At 40.9% G+C, this 21,232-nt stretch overlaps 2 protein-coding genes across 2 annotated transcripts; both read right to left on the reverse strand.

The window, feature by feature from the left end:
• Window positions 1-11,956: 11,956 nt before the first annotated feature.
• Window positions 11,957-12,889, reverse strand: LOC142938622 (olfactory receptor 4B13-like). The gene has a single exon (XM_076081919.1). The coding sequence runs from the start codon at window positions 12,887-12,889 to the stop codon at window positions 11,957-11,959; it is 933 nt and encodes a 310-aa protein (XP_075938034.1).
• A 6,116-nt stretch (window positions 12,890-19,005) lies between these two features.
• Window positions 19,006-19,935, reverse strand: LOC142938536 (olfactory receptor 4B13-like). Its single transcript, XM_076081791.1, has one exon. It carries the CDS (start codon window positions 19,933-19,935, stop codon window positions 19,006-19,008), a length of 930 nt encoding a protein of 309 aa, XP_075937906.1.
• Window positions 19,936-21,232: the final 1,297 nt, after the last annotated feature.

Below are 21,232 nucleotides of genomic sequence, written 5' to 3' on the forward strand. Positions count from 1 at the left end.
TCTGATTGGATAAAAGCTCTACTTAAAACAAGCTGCACTGGAAGCAGAGCAACGGAGGAAGACAGTAGCTGTGCAATGAGAAAATGTAGCTCAAGTGCAAGTTCAGTCAGGAAGACACTCACTCGTAATCTCTGTCTCTCCTCTCCTTGTAATTACTCTATCAGCTGATTGGGGGTGTGCACTTTTAAGTAACCAACCAGATTCGGCACACAGTTTCCTTAAGCCAATCAGATCGTTGCTGTCAAACTTTAAAGTGTTCTCCTCTCTGCTGCTGTCAGTTGTCATTTCAGTATTAAGCAGATGCGAGAGCATTAAGCAGTGGCTTACCCCTTGCAGCTTAGCATTTTGTTGGTACCGAGTATGTCGGACTCCGATTATGATCCTTTTGTAGGAGATGCAGGTCACAATCTCGATAGCCAGCCAGAGCCGGCATGCAGCCCGCCGGGCGTCCGGCGGAAAAAGCACTCACCTTGGGCGGCGTAGCGGCTCCCACCCAGACGAGCAAGAAGCCCTCTTGGCTCAGCTGGAAGGTCGTGGCATTAATCCAGCACCAGGCCTTCCGCTATCCCAGCTCCGTGAGTTGATGAGGCTCACAGTTAGCAGCGATCTAGTAGATCCCCAGCTGCACCAGTGCGGAAAAGAGCGAAGAAAACCGGCTCAGCCCAAGCACCACAGGCGAAGAGGAAAGAGGCAACGTCTCGGAATCCTGCTCCACCAGCAACTCCTGGCTAACACAGACAACGCCGTAATCTCCACTCAGCAGTCACTGGTGAGCTCCATGCACACCATCGAGGCTCGCCTGCAATCCCTGGGGAACGCGGCAATTCCGGCGCCAGCATCAGATACTATAACCGTCACCCAGGACGCCATGCGGCAACCAGCCGTCATGCTTAGCCAGGCCTCCACTTCTTCACAAATAGAAGTAGCCCAACATTTGCTGGCATCTGCAGTACCGGCTCCTCCAATGGGTAGGTCATACATCCCACAGGCAGCTAATATTACTACTCGTCCTGGGTCTAAAATCCTGCAGGGGAAAGACATCAATTTGGTAAGCATAATGTTGCCCTCCCCCTAGTGTGATACAAGCATAGCCTCCGGTGGTAACATCGTTGCGATGCTTAAATCGACAGATCCAAGGCTAATCAGAGATCTATCAATCGGACAGTTTATGGTAGCGTTCGGGGTATATCAGGACGTGACATGTGCGGTATACCCAGACAGAAGACAGGAGCTAGACACCTACATGCCACTGATCGGCGAGCTACAGCTGAAATATGGGAGGAACATCTTTTACCAGTACCATAAGGCGTTCTCGAGTAAAGCCGCCCTGTATATTATGCAGTATAACTCCCGGTTGGACTGGTCTGTGCTGGATACCGAGTTACTGGTCATGGTCGCGGGTGGCACACAAACTGTATCTTGTGGTTCGTGCGGGAATTCGGGCCACCTAGCCCCGCTTTGTCCCTCAGCGGCGTTCAGCCAACGTTCGCTGGGCGTGAGGTGCCTAATCAAAAGTACATGCAAAGTTGTATGAGCTTTAAAGAAAGCGTGTGTACATACCAAAACTGTCGTTATCTTCACATCTGCAGCTACTGCAAGGATGCTCATCCCCGGTCAGTCTGCCCCCGCCGCACAGCCAGACCTCCCCCACAGGGAGGGAAACATCGTGGTTCAAAAACATTTTGAAACAGCATCCCTCTACACCAATAAATCTCCAGTCACTGTCGATTGAACTTTCCTCTCATCCTGACTCTGTGTTTGTAGATCTGCTGACGGGCTTGTCACAAGGTTTCCGTGTTGGAGTCCTTGCTATGCCTACTGAAACGTATGTGGCTAAGAATCTGCAGTCAGCAGTAAATTATCCAGATACGGTTTTTCAGTTGATCGAGAAAGAGGTTAAGAAATAGTACGTCATTGGCCCCTTCAAGTCCTCTCCATTCCCCGTGTTTCGCACCAGTCCTATAGGGGTAGCCACGGCAGTACTCAGGGAAGAAAAGATTAATCTTCGATAACAAAACATAACAAAACAGCAGTTACTCTCCCTGCTGGGGCATCTTAATTAATTTTGCCATGCGCGTCATTCCGCAGGGATGCTCATTCAGCTCCCGCTTGTTGGACATGGCATCTTCCGTGAGCAAGTTGCACGATCTAGTGTATCTGGATAAAGGCTGTCGCTCTGACCTACGGTTCTGGTCTCGTCTGCTCGATAACTGGAATGGGGTTACATTCTTCTACAATGATCTCGTGAATTCCCCGGACTCTTTGAAGTTTTACACAGATGCCGCACCATCTGTGGGTTTTGGGGGGTTCTATCAAGGCCAGTGGTTTGCTGAACCCTGGCCCCCCGCTTTTGCAAAGTTTGAAAATTCCTCAGCACTGTATGAGATTTACCCCGTTGCCGTGGCTTGCTTTGTCTGGGGGCAGCACTGGAAATGCAAGCGCATCTCCGTCATGTGCGACAATCAAGCAGTTGTCGATATTATCAATAGAGGGCGCTCTTCTTCCAAAGATATCATGCCTTTCATGAGAAGCATCACTTGGGCAGCCGTCACCCACAACTTTATTATCACCGCCTGCCATGTGCCAGGTCATTTTAATACTCTGGCTGATTGACTTTCCCGCTTTAAATTCCAGGCTTTCCGGAACATCTGTCCAGAGGCCAGTCCCGTGTCAATGACGGTGCCCTCATGTCACACCCTGATGCTGTCTTAAAGCAAAGCCACGTGGGAGATTATATGGAGGCAGCTAAAACATATATGAGGAAGGGTTTAGCAGTTTCTACTATAAAGACATACGATTTTGCTTGGAGTACTTTCGCTTTGTTTTGTGTTACTGTTGGCATGCCTCTTAAACCTGTTCTCATGAACACAGTTTGTGCCTTTATTTGCTACCTCCATATATTCGTAGTTTGCTTGCCGGCATTCAATTTAATATTAGATGCTATATCCTGCGGCATCTAGTTTGTTTTCCAATGCAGCCATCAAATTACTGCTAAAAGGTATTGCTAAATCTTCTCCTCACCTTCCAGACCGTAGACAGCCTATCACGCTTCCTATATTGCACAGGATGCTTACCGTACTCAGAGCAGGTGTTTTCTCGCCTTACGTTGATGTCTTGCTCGAGGCTGTGTTTTCATTAGCTTTCTATGCTTTTCTCAGATGTGGCGAGTTTACTACCTCGTCTAATTCCTTCACTTCTAAAATAGACATCACTTTTGCCGATTTGACTTTTCATACTAATCATTATGACTTATGGCTCAAACACTCCAAATGCGGAGGTGCTTTCTCTGTTATTGTGGCTCGCATAGACTCTGGGTTTTGCCCGTTCCAATCCATGATTAAGTTCCTACGGTTAAGACCTATTACGTGCTCCACTTCTCCCCTGTTTCTTACCCCAGGTAACGGTCTGTTATCTAAAACTTGGTTTAACTCTCATTTCGAGGTTATCCTCGCTAGACTTCACTTATCACCTCAGCTATACTCAGGGCACTCTTTTAGAATAGGGGCCGCTACTTCGGCGGCTAACCAAGGCATCTCCACTACTACCCTACAAAAATTGGGTCGTTGGTCATCCTCTGCCTTCACGTCTTACATCCGCCCCGATCTCAACACCATCCTCGATAATCAAAGATCATTGAAGCCTTAAAATCCGGTAAGGAATGCATATAACTGGTGGTGGTGACGTGTTCATGTCGGTTGGTGTATTATTGGTAGGTCACATTATTATTATTATCTCATAGCAGGGGATAGCATTATATCCTTCTTGAAATGTTCCTTATAATAACACTAAGGTATGTATCACATTCTATTGTGCAAATGGATATCCTATCAGCAGTGTATAATACTGTGCTCTGCGTTTACCTTGCTCCATTCCTCTGGTGTGACTCGACCATTTTCTCCATCTGATTGGTCTAGCACTGTTTTCCAATCTCCTGGTCTCACGTGACCTGGCTTATCATGACTGTGTTTCCTAGGTGAACGTGACCTGGTTTAACGTGACAGTTTTTCCTAGGTGACCGTGACCTGTCTTAACTGTAAGAATTACAGATACAAGAACCCAAAAGCACAACTCGGAGACAAGATACAAGTTCAGTTCTTTTACTAGAGTTCAGGCAGGGTCAAAACCGGGAGGTCAGTCAAACAGGCGAACAAATCCAATAAGGGGCAGGCAAAAATCCAAGGTCAAAAACAGGCAGACAGGGTCGGAACAGGCAGATCATGAACAATATATAGATACGCTGGAGAATTTGGCAATAACACACAAGACAATCTGGCAGGGAACAAGTGCAAGTGAGGGGACCTAAATAGTGAGGGCTAATGAGGGAATGGGCTGCAGGTGAGATGGGTGTGGAGGACCAGGTGAGGGAAATGGGAGATGATCGGGTGTGAATGGTAGGATCTGAAATGACAGGAGAGTTAATAAAAGAAGCAGACAGGATGAAAACAAACTAATATGAAGGGGAATTCGTGACATTAACGTGTCTGTTTCCTGGTCTGACGGGACTACTTTCCATTTCCTAAAAGAAAGAAAGGGTCTGAGGTGCCCTATTTCTAATTTCCTGGTTCGAGTAATGTGAGACCTGTCCAAGGATGACAATTTCTAATTTAGCAGTCAGAGATGACATAATTTCTAGTTTCACGGTCCCAATGTTGTGAGACCTGTCAAAGTATGACATACGTTCTAGTTTCCCGGGCGGGCTAACCCGGTCTGGTTGTGCTGAGGCAGTGAGACCCCCAACAATGCTGTTCTACGTTCTCCCTTGAACCCCTCTATTCTGCTCTGCGGTCTAAATGTGACCCCCGACTATCCTAAGCTGCAGTCTAACATGACCCAACCTATCCTTGTCTGCGGTCTAGCTTGACCCTCACCTATCCCGTCCTGCGCTCGGACCCTCCGCAGGGCTGACCCCTCTCTATGTTTCGGGACCTGTTGAAATCCTACCATACTCCACTATGGGCTATCTAGACCCGCACTATCCTGTCTCTGCGGTCTTCCAGACCATCGTATCCTAGTCTGCAGTCCATCGTGACATTCCTCTATCTTTTGCTTTGACTAAACTGGACCACTTACCTCTGGTCTAACATAGACTCACGCACGTTTTAACCTTAAAATTTCTCTCATGACTAATTTTATGTTCTCTTCGGAAATTCACCACAGCAATAGGTAAGGTATTTATTTATTCATATAAATACATTTCTTTTGGGGGATTAGGCCTATTGGACCTCAGTATCCCTACCCTCGGTGATAGTACTTCAGGATGGAGTCCAATCGCCAAAGATCATATTTGTTGCAGGATTAAATAAATCATTGTTCAATTACATAACAAGCCTCTCCTGATTGAAATGTAGCTCAAGCACAAGTTCAGTCAGGAAGACACTCACTCGTAATCTCTGTCTCTCCTCTCCTTGTAATTACTCTATCAGCTGATTGGGGGGTATGCACTTTTAAGTAACCAACCAGATTTGGCACACAGTTTCCTGAAGCCAATCAGATCGTTGCTGTCAAACTTTAAAGTGTTCTCCTCTCTGCTGCTGTCAGTTGTCATTTCAGCATTAAGCAGATGCGACCCTCCTCCACCCCAGTCACCTCCAGTCAGTATCACAGCCATGCTCCTGATTCATCATCAGATGGCAGCAACTCCTTTCACCATCACCACCAGTGTCTGGACTCTAGGGGGGATTAGGCCTATTGGACCTCAGTATCCCTACCCTCGGGGATAGTACTTCAGGATGAAGTCCAATCGCCAAAGACTTTGCACTTTTCATATTTGTTGCAGGTTTAAATAAATCATTGTTCAATTACAAAACAAGTCTCTCCTGATTGAAATAAGATAATGGGAAAAATATTGTTCTAAATTATAATACATGTAGTGTATTTAAGAAAAATTATTACATTATAAAATAGCTATAACTTTGTGATTCTGTTTAGGCCAGCAGAGAAGGCTTTGCAGGCCCTGACGGCCCACCACTGCATAACGACTATGTCCACTTCTTACATACAGTCTATGTTCATAACGGACCTTCATTAGGTTATAAAGACACCAGAAGACGTCTCATGCCGTAATGACATTCCCACCAGCTTTAGCTTTAATTTGTGCTGATAACATGATGAACATGGTCAACGTTATACCTGCTTAACATCAGCATGTTAGCATTGTCATTGTGAGCATATTAGCTCGGTGATGTTAGTATTTAGCTCAAACCATCGCTTTGCCCATGAAGTGCAGCCTCAGAAAGCTGCTAGCATGGCTGTAGTGTATTTTTATTCTTTCGTTTCACTCACTTTTCATGACTACATGCACTTCATTAAAGATTTGAGGCCATACAATTATATCCTGACTCACATATTCATGAAGGGAGTTTGGTTTGCTGTCTACCTGATGCTACAACCAACACAGTCTCACTTCCAACTCGACAAATACCGACACTTGGTCAGTGGCCCTGAGTGCCAGACTGTGACACTTTAGGTTACCCTCTAGCGTCAGTTTTGGACGTGGCAATGACGGTGTGTCAGTTTTCACTCGTTACATGCAAAGTGTCAAAATAATAGTTTTGGACAACAGTATATCAGACCTTACTAACACAGACAACAGGCTACTTGCTATCAGGATCGATTCACTTGTTTTAATGGAAGTTATTGACAGTAAGAACAATATCACACCCATTTTATCTTTTCTTAAGATTTTTCTTCAGTAAAGCAAATATATGAGGAAACAAATGCACAAGTCCAGTTGGTTGTGCATTAATCTCTGATACTTAGAGGCTTTAAACACAGATAAACAAATACTGATAAAAATGTCTCATTGAGCCAAACTAGCTCTGAGGTTTTCAGCATAGTACTTTTGAACTTTATGATTTATAGTAGTGTGCAAGGATTGTATTTCGAAAGATTCATCTCTAGAAATGATTATCAAATAATTGCTTAGACCTGTAAACAAACAAGTATCCAACAATAACTTCTGTACACCGATGTGTACCAATCTGAGTTACTAAGGATCAGAAGAAAACTAATAATTATGGAACACATGTGATGTAATCTTTTGATTATGTTTTGTATAATACAGTACAACTGGTCACAGACATTCACACACATAGGTCATGAGGGATGAAAGGTTTGTGTACTTTTATTGGTCCCTCAGGCATCCTGAATGCCCACCACTGCCTTGACATTCCTAGTGTATCTTCACCAGGTATGAAAACAGTGCTTGAGGGATAGTTACGCTGTTTACTGGCTTCAGTGACAGAAAATCTGAAAGGATGTTAGATGTGATGAATAATGGGATTCCCTCAATGCCTCTGATGCAATGTTTGATGATGTCAACACTAATGAGAGCCCATGGGACGGTACACTGTATGCTTTATTTTTCAAAGGTTATTAATGTAGAGTAACTAAGTTGGAAATGGTCAACAGACCATTATCTCCAATATCCCTGGAGAGCAATTAAAACATGCCTGGCTACCCTGGAGTGCCACCCTGGTAACCAAACCAAAACAAATGTGTTTTTCAGTTTGGCAAATGGTCAAGAGAACGAACAAGCAAACACACTAGTTGGAAAAACAGAAATTAACTGACCGTGTGACCTTTTGACTGTGATGACCAGCCTGATCACAAAGAAGTACGTGAAATGACCACGATCTCTTAACAGCGCGTTACGTGGTGGTGGCAAATGATGAAAGCAATGAAAGTCGATTAGGATTCTTTTTTCGTGGTGGACACACAAATGAAATGCATCCACGTGAATGTACCAGGCTCAGAGCTAGTGACTTAGTATACACAGTAAGAAAGACTATTTTAGATGGGAGAGGAGGCACAGGACATTCAACCGGGAGACCGGTGTCCGAGACCAGTGTTCTCAAAGTGTTGTTGAGTTATTGTGAAGTGACGTTCACGATATGTTGACATATTTTACTTTGTTTACGTAGCTATTTCAAGCCCAACCCTGAGGTTTTCTCTAAACCTAACTATGTGGGTATTGTTAGGAAATTAAGTTTTAAAGCGCTCCTAGCGATGCATATTATGTGTTACAATATGTTTACTTGTAGAAGGTTTAAACTAAAGGGAGAGTTACTTAATTTGTTGTGCACTGTGAGAGAAACCAGAGAATTTATGACACCGCCATGAAGTCAGAGAGAGGGGGATGTTGCTGAAGAGTTTCTGAGCACAGCCTTCAAGAAGGGGGGAGGAATTGGTCAAGGAAGTGGCCGACTGAAGTCCGAAGGGTTCAGCCAATCACTGAGCTGATCGATGGGCTAAGGAATGTGTAATATGAGACATTTCAGACACTTTGGAGGGACAAAGAAACTGTGAATCCCCGGAGATAATCAGACCTCATCTGGACCATGAGGCAGACACACCAGTCTGTCGTGTGGTGCGGATGGGGCCTCTATTTCATGAAATATTACGATTGATAGTGTAATTCAGTTTGTAACTGCATTTGCTTTTGTTAGTATATAAAATTCCTTTTGATTTAAACTTCAACCAGCTGATTCGGCCCTGCTTGCTGATGGAAGAAAGAGAGCAGGGGGGCTGCCTCTTATCCTCTGCGTGCTTCTTCTCCTCTGAAACAAGGAGGGGGGCTTTTTCCTTTGCCTTTTGTATGAGAAATTTTGAACATAACACTATGTAACGGTAAATTATGACAGAAGTCACACTTTTTATGGTACTTTCATTCAATGTACTTTGTACTAAAAGTGACATGTGATCCAAGAGGTCGTCAATCCAGCAGCAGTGAGGCTCAAGCTGCCGTGGTCCATGCGGTTCCACTCAATATTCCATGTCTCCAAGTTCAAGCCGGTTAAAGAAAGCCCACTGGTTCCGTCTACTCCGCCTCCACTACCACCCCGGTTCAATGATGGATATCCTGCCTACATGGTTTGCTGCCTGCTACGTTCCCACCGCCGTAGAAGAGGTCTGCAATACTTAGTTGACTGCGAAGGGTACGGTCCAGAAGAGAGGTCCTGGGTTTCGGCTAGAAACATCCTGGACGCCCGACTCATCAGGGAGTTCCACTGCCATTCTGACCAGCCATCCAAGACCTCCACATCCAGTGGGGCTCCATCTTGGAGACTCTTTCCCCTCTTTCCTCTGTGGCTTCGGACGACGAAGACAGCGAGGAAGGGAAGGATGACACCCCATGATGCTGAGGAGGATGCTAAGATGGACAACTCCGACGAGTATGCTCTACTGAGTTTGGCATTAAAAATCATTACCTACTCTTCCTGGTCTCCTGTGTGCTTCAATTGGGTAGTACTAATGGTTCCATATAGATGATATATTTAGCTTATATATTTTGTATCTATAATTTGACAGAGAAAAAAATGCAGATGGAGGCAACTGAAGATGACTAACAAAAACGTATTTCAAACAGGTAATACATATTTTGCCTATAAATGAATGCCTCCTAGGCCATTGCCTAAGCCTAATTATGGCAAGCATTTGGTTACTGTGAGGCTACTGTACACAATATTTTTTGCATCATTGTGTCATAAATTCTTCGTGTATATAGTGGACACAGTGGACCTCAACCAATCCAAGCTTTCCGTCTTAAAAACTTGCACAGGTGACTGAAAAGGAAGTGCTAGGGACAGACTTCTCACTTCCACCTGACAGCTCAGCAACATCAAATGCACCAGTTAAAAAACTGGGCTGAATTTCACCACAGAGGGGGATGAAGACACCGTATCAGCTGATTCAGAGAGTGTTAGATATCATGTGTTGTAACTGCTGATATTGTGCAATATTAAACCTTGTGACTTATTTGATTATATCCTTGTCCACCAACATTGCCGGCCATTACCACGAGGAAGAAGGGTCGTTCCCCTCCAAATTACAATTTACTTTTCTTCAACTCTGCTGCACATAAGAGACCAAACTACAAATACTGAACTGGAAAACTACTTAAGGTTGGGTGGTTAGCAAAAGAAGGATATATTAACTTTTTGACAAAAATATTTCTATATTTATATTATTGCATTTTTATGTAAAAGAAATAAAGAGAAAGGTGTCACTGTCAATGTTGTGAAAACATTATCGAGTTGGATATGTGCCACAATTATGTCACACAATCCTTCTGAATTCACTGAAAGTTGAATTGAACAAGGTCTCACTAACACAAGCAAGGCGTGTAACAGAGCCGTTTTTGAAAATGTAAAATATACATTAAAAGATTTTAAAGCATGGGGGTTATGGTAAATAATCTAGATCAAATATACAATATAATTATTTGCATCTATTTGTGTTTTGTAAAGTAGACAATACAATGTGTTGCTTCTTTTAATTGTGCTGAAAATAAGTAATGCAAATTTAAAATATCAACATCAATTTCAATATTGAAAAATGACCGCCTTAAGTGAGTCAACAAAGTTTTACAAAGAAAAGGCAGCTTAGATTTGAAAGGTAGAAATGCTCTTTCCTCTATTCTTCTATTTTGCTGCTCACTAGGGCATGAGTTTCACTGAGGAAATGATACACTGAAGAACTTTCAAACAGGCAAGTAAACGTCCAAAATGCATTTAATGAAAAGTGCAAAGATATTAAGGTCAAAGAGATTGATCTCCTGTACAAGGATCATAAGATATGGACACAATAAATACAAAAACATACATTTAACCATTAGCTAAAAGCAGATAATGTACTGTGCATGTTATCATGCAGCCCAAGTAAGGTACAGGTTACTCCTTTGCTTTCGGCCTTCATGTCATATAAATCTTTTTTTGTTGCAGATAGCAAGTTCACCTGTGTCATGTTTCAAAGGCTGAATATTATGATCTATTTTTTTTACATCCTTTCTACTTTGGCATATCTGTCTTCTGACCTTTGTGCATCTACAGTCTCAAAAGCAAAGCCACTGACAAGTGTGCTAAAAATATAATGACAAGTTTCAGGTTTTATATTTACATTCATTTAACTTCTAACTGCAATGAGGCAGACAAGTGAACATCCGAAAAGCTTTCAATGCAAAACAAAAGATATTTAAGCAAACAATTTTATTTACAAGGATGATCTGGGATGTGCACACAAATAATCAAATCCGTAAATGTACCTAGACCATTAGCGAAAGGCAGATCATGTATATATGGAAAAAGAAATATGTCACATACAAAGTTCATATTTCGGAAGTTCAGAATTCATATACAAAAAACGTATGCGTGCATTATTACATGCCTTTGAGTTTCCTTATCACAGAAGACAAATGCATTCAATTTTAAAAGTAATACAACCCAGAATTCTGTTCCTAATTTTGGTCAATTTAAAAAACATGATAAGAAGTTCTGTTGCAAAAACTTTTGGAATGTTTGGAGGGAGATTTAAACCAAATCTGATATTACAGACATCCAAAAGTATATTTATAAGGAAATGACCAAGGAGGTTGTGGCACACATGTTTACATTACTTTGCCCTGTTTTCTAAAGTCTCAAGTTCTTTCTTCTTCTCAGCTGAAACATGGAGTTAACTTTCAAAATTGAGAGAACAAATGTACATTGTATACCTCATTTTATTATGCAGTCAAAAAAATGTTACTCCTCTGCCTATGGCCTTGTTACCATACTATTTCTTTCTTTTGAAGCAAGTTCAGCTGTATCGTGTTTAAAAGGCTGAATATTATAATCTATTAACATGTACAGTGTCAAAAGCAAAGCCACTGACAAGTGTACTAAAAATGTAAGAACAAGTTTCAGGTTTCATATTTCATAATATATCCTAACTGCAAAAAATAAAATACATTTAAATAAATGTGCAGGGATATTTAGTGTAAACAATTACATTTACAAAGAGCATTTGAGATGAATACACAAATAATAACTTACTTGATAACTTACTTAACTTACTTAGAACAATTTGCGAAAAGCAGATCATGTAAATATGCCAAAAAATGCCATATGCAAAGTGCATATTTTAGAATAATATGATGGCATTATTATAGACCTTTGAGTTTTCTTGTTGAGTAAGACAAAAGTTATTTAATTTTAAAAGTAATTCCACCCAGAATTCTGTTCCGAATTTTGGTCAATTTAAAACCATAAATGAGAGGATTCACAACGGGAGGTATGATGAGAAATTCTATTGCCATAAAATGTTGAAGTGTTTGAGGCAAATTGTTTGAACCAAATCTCATATTCATTACATCAAACAGTATAGTCACAAGAAAAACGAGCAAGGAGGCTAAATGTGGCACACATGTCTGCATGAACTTGGCTCTGTTTTCTAAAGAATTCACACAAGTTTTGATGACATACACATAGGACCAAAATATGAAAAAACCATGAAGTACGTAAATGATTATTGTAATGTATGCAACTATGTTATTTACAAAAGTGTCAGCTGGGAAACAAGCAAGTTTCACAATAACCCAATTCACACAAAAAAGTCTGTCAATATACGGGCTGCATAGCTTTAATCTAGATGTGAGGATAATATTTGTGCCTATAATGCAAAAAGGTGTTAACCAGGAGAAACACACTAACAGTAAGAGTCTTGACTTTGACATGATAGAGTGGTACACCAGGGGTCGACATATAGCCACATATCTGTCATAAGCCATGACTGCAAGAATATACAGATCACTGCAGGCAAATGAGTACATCACTAAAGCCTGAACAAGGCATCCAGAATAAGAGATCACATGAACGGGAGACAGCAGATCCCACAGAATCTTGGGGTAGAAACCTGTTGTTCCATAAAGTCCATTCATGCAGAAAGTGCACAATAGAATATACATTGGTTCATGCATGGTCTTATCCAAGATGATGGTCACAATAAGAGCAACATTTACCAGCACAATGAAACAGTAACACAGTAAAGTGAGAGAGAAGAGAGCAACTCTGTAGTTCATTGTTTCACTTAAACCTGAAAGAAAAAACAATTTTACATGAGAAACATTATGCATCATGGTTAGAAAATTGCTTTTTGCCCTGTGTTATGTACATCCAACCTTAACAGAGTGTTTGCTCCCTCATCTTACTGTTAGTAATATCTTGTCTTACTGCAGTCACACATGAGCTGGGAATTCAAACCAGCCAATCAATGTTTAGAATAAGGTTTCCTCCTTGTTTCAGCGTGCCGCAATGTACTGTATGAGCAATGCATAAAATACATAAAACCTAAAGGAACATTGGAAATGTAATTCATTTTTGTCGTGAAAATATTTATAATTAATGAAGTTCATATGAAGTTCAGATGGCAGTTTACGAAGGTTTATTCATATGAAAACAGCTATTGCGATTGGGAGTCGAGAGATAGAACATGTGCATATTCGCAATAGCTTCGACCATGTATGCATAGTATCTCGTATGCAATCTATGCGGCCTTGCTGCGGCCCATGGTCACATTCTGGCGTTATTGGCAGGGTATGGGGAAAATGATCAAAAACTGGTGCCAAACATGTGGGAGATGCAGTGTTGCAAAAAATATGCAGCCACAGGTTCGGGCTCATATGGGCCATTTGCTGGCCTCCAGACCTAATGAAATCCTGGCCATTGATTTCTCATTGTTGGAGTCTACTAGAGATGGGAGGGAACAAGTGTTAGTGTTGACTGATGTTTTCTCCACGTTTACCCAGGTTGTTTCAACCAGAGATCAGCGGGCCTCTACAGTGGCAGATGTGCTAACTAAGGAGTGGTTCTATAAATTTGGGGTCCCAGCTCGACTGCACTCTGATAAGGGTCGCAGTTTCGAAAGCACAATAATTCAGCAATTGTGTGAGTTGTACGGCATCAAGAAGTCTTGAACCACCCCCTATCACCTTCAAGGTAATGGCCAGTGTGAGCGCTTTAACCGGACCCTCCATGACCTCCTTCGCACCCTGTCAGCCGAGCAGAAGCATAGATGGCTGGAGTACCTCCAACCGCTTTTGTTTAGCTACAACACCATGCCCCACCAAACTACAGGTCAGTCCCCCTTCTTGTTGATGTTTGGCTGTAACTGGGTCCGGGAGCATCAGCGAAAACTGCAGGTGGCAGTAGAGAATGCCTGGGAAAGGATGAGGCAGGCTGCAGCCCAGTGGAAAGCGAAAGCAGACCAACAGGCTCAGGAGGAGGTGTTACAAGCAGGACAACCTATCTACCTTCGGGACCACTCCCATAGAGGAAGGAATAAAATCCAGGATGTCTGGAACCCCAAAGTTTTCCAGGTGGTGAAACCTCCCGAGAAAGGAGGTGCAGTGTATGCTGTTGCCCCACAACATAGGCTGACAGAGGTACATTGCGTGCATTGTTCTATGCTCAAACCTGTATCTCAGGGGTGTTCAATTAAAATTCCAAAAGGTCCAGATTGAGAAAATCTCCTCGGGCAAAGGTCCAGAACATTACAATAATATCTAACTTGCGCTATTTAGTGCCATATATATATTGAAGTAGCCTAGTAGTAGTAACAACATCTCTGTGTAGTCAACAACTGTCAAATCAAATAAAGTACACATCAATTATATTTTAACAATTATTATTCTCAGTTTTCAAATTTAACTGGATGGATTATAAATAATACATAGAAATACATAAATACATGTTCTTCTCATTTCAAGTACAATAAGGGCTGGATTAAAGAATAACTGACATAACAGAAAGCTTTTGAAAAATGTGCATCTTAAAATAAAGTAAATCATTTTAGAAAAATTGATTTCACCGATTTGCCCTGCAGTTTAAAATTCACTTCATTCAGGTGTGAAGTGATGTCAATCAAAAAGCCACATTTTTCTCATCTTCTAACAAGATAAATTAGTGTGCATGATCTTTATCTGTGGTTATTAAACCACTTGTTTCAGCTCTATTCTCTCTGTTAACATCACTGTTGGTCAGTGAATTCATGTGTTGGGCTCTTAGGTTTATTTTCTGTGACTTCATTTCAGATGTGAGTGGGTATATTTACTCAAAAGTGTTGTGCTTTGTCTCGTAGTGACGCTTCACATTACCGCTTTTAATAATCGTCACGGTCTCTGAACATGTGAGACACATTGGTTTTAAACTGTCCGTGGGAAGAATTAACCTGAAAGAGTCTGTTCATTCTTGGTTAAAGACTCTGGTCTCTCTGGTCTCGTGGACCACTTTTCTCTCGTCATGTGAAATAACTTCTCTGACTCACATAATTATTCTCCTACTCTTCGTCCTCTCTCCTTGTCTCTCCCATGTGTGTATCTCACTCGATTCAGGAAACTTGTCCGAATACCCATATTCGATTGGCTGAGCTGCATCACGTGATGTGATTTGCACCGCTGAACAAGTACCGTAAAGGCTGAAAAAGCTGCGCCGGTTAAAATAGAGGCGCTCCATCAAAATTGAATAATTATCAATTATCTATCGGTTTTAGGTCCTGGGTCCAGATACAACGGCGTCTGGGTCCGGATCCGGACCGTGGTCCGCCTATTGGCGACCCCTGCTGTATCTGTTCCTGGTGGCCATCCTATTCTTGTAGCTGGGCTTGACCCAGCTATGATCATCACTGACACAAGGGAGCGTGACCTGTGAGTGGCGGTTGGATGTGCGACTGGACCAAAGGACCCCCGGCCTGTCAGAGTACAAATCCCACCAGAAGTGGACCCGGTGCTTCACTCTGCAGTGCCTATGGCAGCTTCGCCTGAGGCCTCTACTAGTGCCAGTTCCTGTCCAGCCCCTTGTCCTGAGGTGGTAAGAAAGTCTATCCATGAGACAGCCGGTAAACACTGTAACCCTCACCATTTGCTAGTGACAGTAAGGAGTAGTGCAAACGGGGCTACAAATTCCCAAATACTTGGCTCTAGTAGTTCTACTCCAGCTCTTTTTAGACCTTGGTCTTAGTAAATCGTCGGGCTGCCAATTTAAGAACCACGGGGCAGAATGTAGCTGGTAGTGAAATGTCCCTCCGTGGCTACTGTAAGGTTAGGTAGGCCTTACCACATCCTACTTCCTTGTTCCCAAATTGTTTGGTTGACTATATAAGCCGTACCGATGAGCTGTGTCTTTCCCCTCTGATCCCTGGTGCGACAGGTTGTGCCCATCACGTGCAATGCTTTGGTAGGTGTTAACTTTAATTTTGTTAGGTTGAGGCATTGCTACTGTGGGTTTTACTGTTTAATTTTTACTCTAAGTCCGGCTCCATAGCGAACTCTCGCTTCCCCGTGTTGAGCTGTCCGTATCGGGGTTGTGCAATGATCAGACAGGAGCTGACTGCCACTGCAAGTCCTCCAAACAGGAGGCAGGGAGGAGAGGAGTGGCCGATCTTTGTTGAGCTGTGGATTTATATATCCATCACCCCATCAGGCTCAGGTGTGGCTCATTAGCTGCTGATCAACATCCTGAAGGACAGAAGGCAGCAACCAGGACACAGACCCCTAGTGGGAGGGAGGGGTCGTCACACTATGCTACAAGTGGTAGCAGCAATCTGCGCATATGTTTAACACGTCCTGCAAATGAACAGTTTGTCAGAATTACTACACATCTGTGGTGTCCGCAGTTGTCCAAGTACACCTTGATTTGGGAGTACAACCGAGACTTTAGCCCAGTTACTCAACCGAATCTTAGCTGATTAAACCTCCATTCTGTCACAACTGTATGTTGCCTGCAGAACACTGATGAGATGAATCTTTAAAATCTTATTCCACTTATCTTTTCCTGATAGTTCAGTAGTAACATTGGGGAATTTAGTGTTTCTGTGCTAACAACATTTTTACTTGAATTAAAGTAAGGGGTATACTCAATATTTGAAAATCTGATGAGGTCTATTCTTATATATTATATGAAACAAAGCATTTCTGGGTTTGTCTGAATCATATTTTGACAGTGCTTTGTCCAAACACGATCAAGATCATTAAGTGGACAGACAGGTCTTTAATTTACTTAGTTTCCAAATACCCCATACCAATGCTACCTCACAATAATATATCTGTTGTAGCTTTCTAAATGGTTTGCCTCCAATAAAACATCAGGTGGAGCCCGGTAAATGCACTCCCTGCCACGACACATCATCGACACAACCAAACTGATTGACACCAAATAAAAGTTAGTTTGCCGCAGCCCACCTACTTTGTTATAAACTACGCTACAGTAGAAAAGTAATCAGAAAAAACATCCTCTGGTCATACCAGAAACAACCTGGGGTGCTGGGATTTGTAGCGTTTCAATTAGTGACTCCAGTGCCTTTCTGAAAAGTTCAGAGATTTTCAACTACAAGTGCTCTGAGCGGCTGCACAAAAAAAATCTGAGTTCTTCTGACGGCAGCATAAAACCTCACCTTATTGATTACAATTATAAAAGACGCTGGCGCTGATTAAAAAAAATGCTATACGGAAACTCAGCCGAAGAGGAAACACAACAATAATATATCTCAATAATAAAACAATTGTGGGACATAGAAACTGTTGTAAGCCACCATTGTCTGGTTCTCAATGAAAATTGGAACATTCAGGTCATGGCAGTGATTATATTTGTTGATACCATTGGTTACAGTTAGTATTGGAATATCTGAGCCCTAAAGTTTACTCAAGTTTTTCTTGAAATCTAATTATTAAAATCTTAATTTAATAATTTATTTTAAAAAATATATTTCTTTTTCATTAATTATGGAGGGCAATGGAATTAATTTATACGTCACTCTCAAAACATTTGAGAGTGCATTTTAAGTTTTATCCACTGCTATTTTTATGTTTATACAACTTTTTTGTTATTTGGATAAGTATACCTCAGAGGAAATGATGCCCTTGCTGACAGTGAAATTGAACATATCAGTCCTAATACTTAGAAAGTAATTGAAGATAGTGTTTGTTTTGTTAAACATGGTTTATTGGAAAATATGCAATTGTTACAGTACAAAGCTCATGCACGTTACAGTGAAATTTGCAATATTTTTCAGTAAGTGACAATTTATAATGATTTGACAGCTACATTTTTTTCTGAACATCAGATCTGTTGGGATTCTTGAAAAAAGGGGGATACATGCACAATCTCGCCAGAAGCAGAATTATTCACATCTTGGTCATGATTTGCTCTGTTAGTTCAATAGATAATTAGACTGCTGAAGACTGATATAATTACCTGTTATTTACCAAAAAACAAGTTCATTCATTAATATTCCCTGTTAATCTGTGTCTTAGTTAGTTCAGTGGTCAAGTTCTGACAAACATTTTGAAATATTTGCCTCATTTTGTCTTTTATTTCTTTGTGTTTCAGTTGTGAATGTTAAATAACAAGCAGGTCAAAGACATTTATGTAAAGAAATCATATACGTATATTTCAGATTTTATTCTATTTATTTTATTCCTAAATACAAATAAGACAAACAGTGAAATGGCCACTGGATCTTGTGAATTAATAGAGTAAAGCATTTTCTTTATCTGTACACATGTTTAACAATATGAAGCACAGAACAAATGACTAGACTTGGCTAAATTTGATCAAAGTAGATAAACAAAAGATAATACATATAGAAAGTAGATATTTTACTGTATCATCATGTTATCATCATCATTTTAAAATTACTAGCCGATTAAAAAAGGCATAAAATTCAGCACCTTAAATCATGAGAAATAAGAACATTGAACAAGTGAATGCAATCCAAGGTAATAAAATGCAAATTTTCATTAAAAAAGTAATCTTTCAAGAAATACTGAGCTAATATTTGCTAACTGTGCAAAACCTGCAGTCTAATAATATTACATTATTCCAGCAAAACATGCAGGCAACAGCCGGTTAAGCAGTGCATGTTTCACATTTTGGTTATATTAAAACCATATTTGAGAATGACAAGAAGTTCTATTGAGACAACATTTTGAAAGGTTTGAGGAAAATATTTTGAGCCAAAAAGTGCATATTCATGACATCAAAACCTATCGTGACAAGAAAAGTAAGTAAGGAGGTTCAATTTGGCAAACGTGTTTACATGAATGTTGTCCTTTTTTCTATGAAATTCACACAAGTCATGACAAATAATTAAAAAAAACTGTACATTAACCTAGAGCATGAGCTAACAACAGATAATGTGACAAAGTACAATAATTTATGTATAAAGAATGCATTATTGTAGGCCTTATCAGTTTCCTTATCATCTAAGTACTTTAATTGTAAAAGTAAAACCCCCCAGAATTCTGTTTCGAATTTTAGTCAATTTAAAACCATAAATGAGAGGATTCATAATTGGAGGTATGACAAGATATTCTATTGCAATAAAGTTGTCAAGTGCTTGAGGTAATTCTGTTGACCCGAATCTTATATGCATGATATCAAACAGTATAGTCACAAGGAAAATGAGCAAGGAGGTTAAATGTGGCACACATGTCTGCATGAACTTGGCTCTGTTTTCTAAAGAATTCACACAAGTTTTGATGACATAACAAAATATGAAAAAACCATGAAATACGTAAATGATTATTGTAATGTATGCAACTATGCTGTTCACAATAGTGTCAGCTGGGAAACAAGCAAGTTTCACAATAATCCAATTCACACAAAAAAGTCTGTCAATATATGGGCTGCATAGCTTTAATCTAGATGTGAGGATAATATTTGTGCCTATAATGCAAAAAGGTATTAACCAGGAGAAACACACCAACAGTAAGAGTCTTGACTTTGACATGATAGAGTGGTACACCAGGGGTCGACATATAGCGACATATCTGTCATAAGCCATGACTGCAAAAATAGACATATCACTGCAGACAAACGAGTATATCACCAGAGTCTGAACAAGGCATCCAGAATAAGAGATCACATGAACGGGAGACAGCAGATCCCACAGAATCTTGGGGAAGAAACCTGTTGTCCCATAAAGTCCATTCATGCAGAAAGTGCACAATAGAATATACATTGGTTCATGCATGTTCTTATCCAAAATGATGGTCACAATAAGAGCAACATTTACCAGCACAATGAAACAGTAACACAGTAAAGTGAGAGAGAAGAGAGCAACTCTGTAGTTCATTGTTTCACTTAAACCTGAAAGAAAAAACAACCTTACATGAGAAACATTATGCATCACGGTTAGAAAATTGCTTTTTGCCCTGTGTTATGTACATTCATCCTTAACAGAGTGTTTGCTCCCTCATCTTACTGTTAGTAATATCTCGTCTTACTGCAGTCACACATGAGCTGGGAATTCAAACCAGCCAATCAATGTTTAGAAATAGGTTACCTCCTTGTTTCAGCGTGCCGCAATGTACTCTATGAGCAATGCATAAAATACATAAAACCTAAAGGAACATTGGAAATGGAATTCATTTTTGTTGTGAAAATATTAATAATTAATAAAGTTCATATGAAGTTCAGATGGCAGGTTCCTAAGGTTTTAACATTGATATGAAACCAGCTATTTCGATTGGAAGTCAAGAAATAGAACACCCGTATGTTCGCAATAGCTTCGACCATGTATGCATATGCAACTTGTTTAGAGATTGTAGAAAAATATGAAAGCATAAAAGTATAACCATTACCACTTATAACTTGTTTGCTTTTTATAACCATTACCACATATAACTTGTTTGTTTTTTATAACCATTACTACATATCTATATATATATATATTTTTTTTTTTTCTCTGCCTCCCCTGCCTCCCCTGACCGCACGTCCCTGCGCCACTCGCTAATCGCTCCAATAACAGCTGCTTCCTCCACAGAAATGCAGACTTTTACTACACAACAGCTGCTAGTACAGACAACAAAGCAAGCAACGCTTGAAATTCGTTATCCATGTTGAAATGAATCACTGGTAGCCCAGTTTGTTTTCTTCCGGGTACGGGTCACGTGATAGTGAGTGTGACGAATCAGGGAAGGAGACGTCATGGCTGCTAAGAACCAATCCAGCAGCGAACACGGGTGTGGGCATCATTTTTTCTAAACACATCAGTTTCCGACCGTCCACACTCAAACACAACCCCGGAGTTTTCAAACACCTCCAACCTCGGGGGTGTTTTCAAACTCCTCCGTTTAGGGTGCTCCAAAACTCCGGCGTAGTGTGGCCGCTCAGTGTAAACGTAGCAAAACATATGTGTTTCCAAACGTAAGCAGAGTAATGTGGACAGGGCCTCAGGCAGTACTGTGATAGAAAATGTTAGTGTGCTAGTACATTTCTACTGTGATTTAGTTGATGTGCCTTACTCACTAACAAAGCTATATGTGACATATGAGTGTGTACTGAGGAGAGTGGTGACAGGACCATATGGGTTATCTCCGCCTTTGCTTTGATAAGGGGAAGTAACCAAATGGGGGTTGCAGTTTAACCAGAGAATGTTTAGGTGTGAAGATTCCCAGGGATAATCAAAGGTAATAAAGACACAT

This window comes from Anarhichas minor, unplaced genomic scaffold (genome assembly GCF_050575085.1).
Source record: "Anarhichas minor isolate MPS153535 unplaced genomic scaffold, ASM5057508v1 ptg000087l, whole genome shotgun sequence".
NCBI classification, from domain to species: Eukaryota; Metazoa; Chordata; class Actinopteri; order Perciformes; family Anarhichadidae; genus Anarhichas; species Anarhichas minor.

What these genes read in the sequence shown, in the direction of transcription:
- LOC142938622 (XM_076081919.1), bottom strand. Translation starts at nt 12,889, where the DNA reads ATGATGCATAATGTTTCTCATGTAAAATTGTTTTTTCTTTCAGGTTTA.
- LOC142938536 (XM_076081791.1), bottom strand. Translation starts at nt 19,935, where the DNA reads ATGCATAATGTTTCTCATGTAAGGTTGTTTTTTCTTTCAGGTTTAAGT.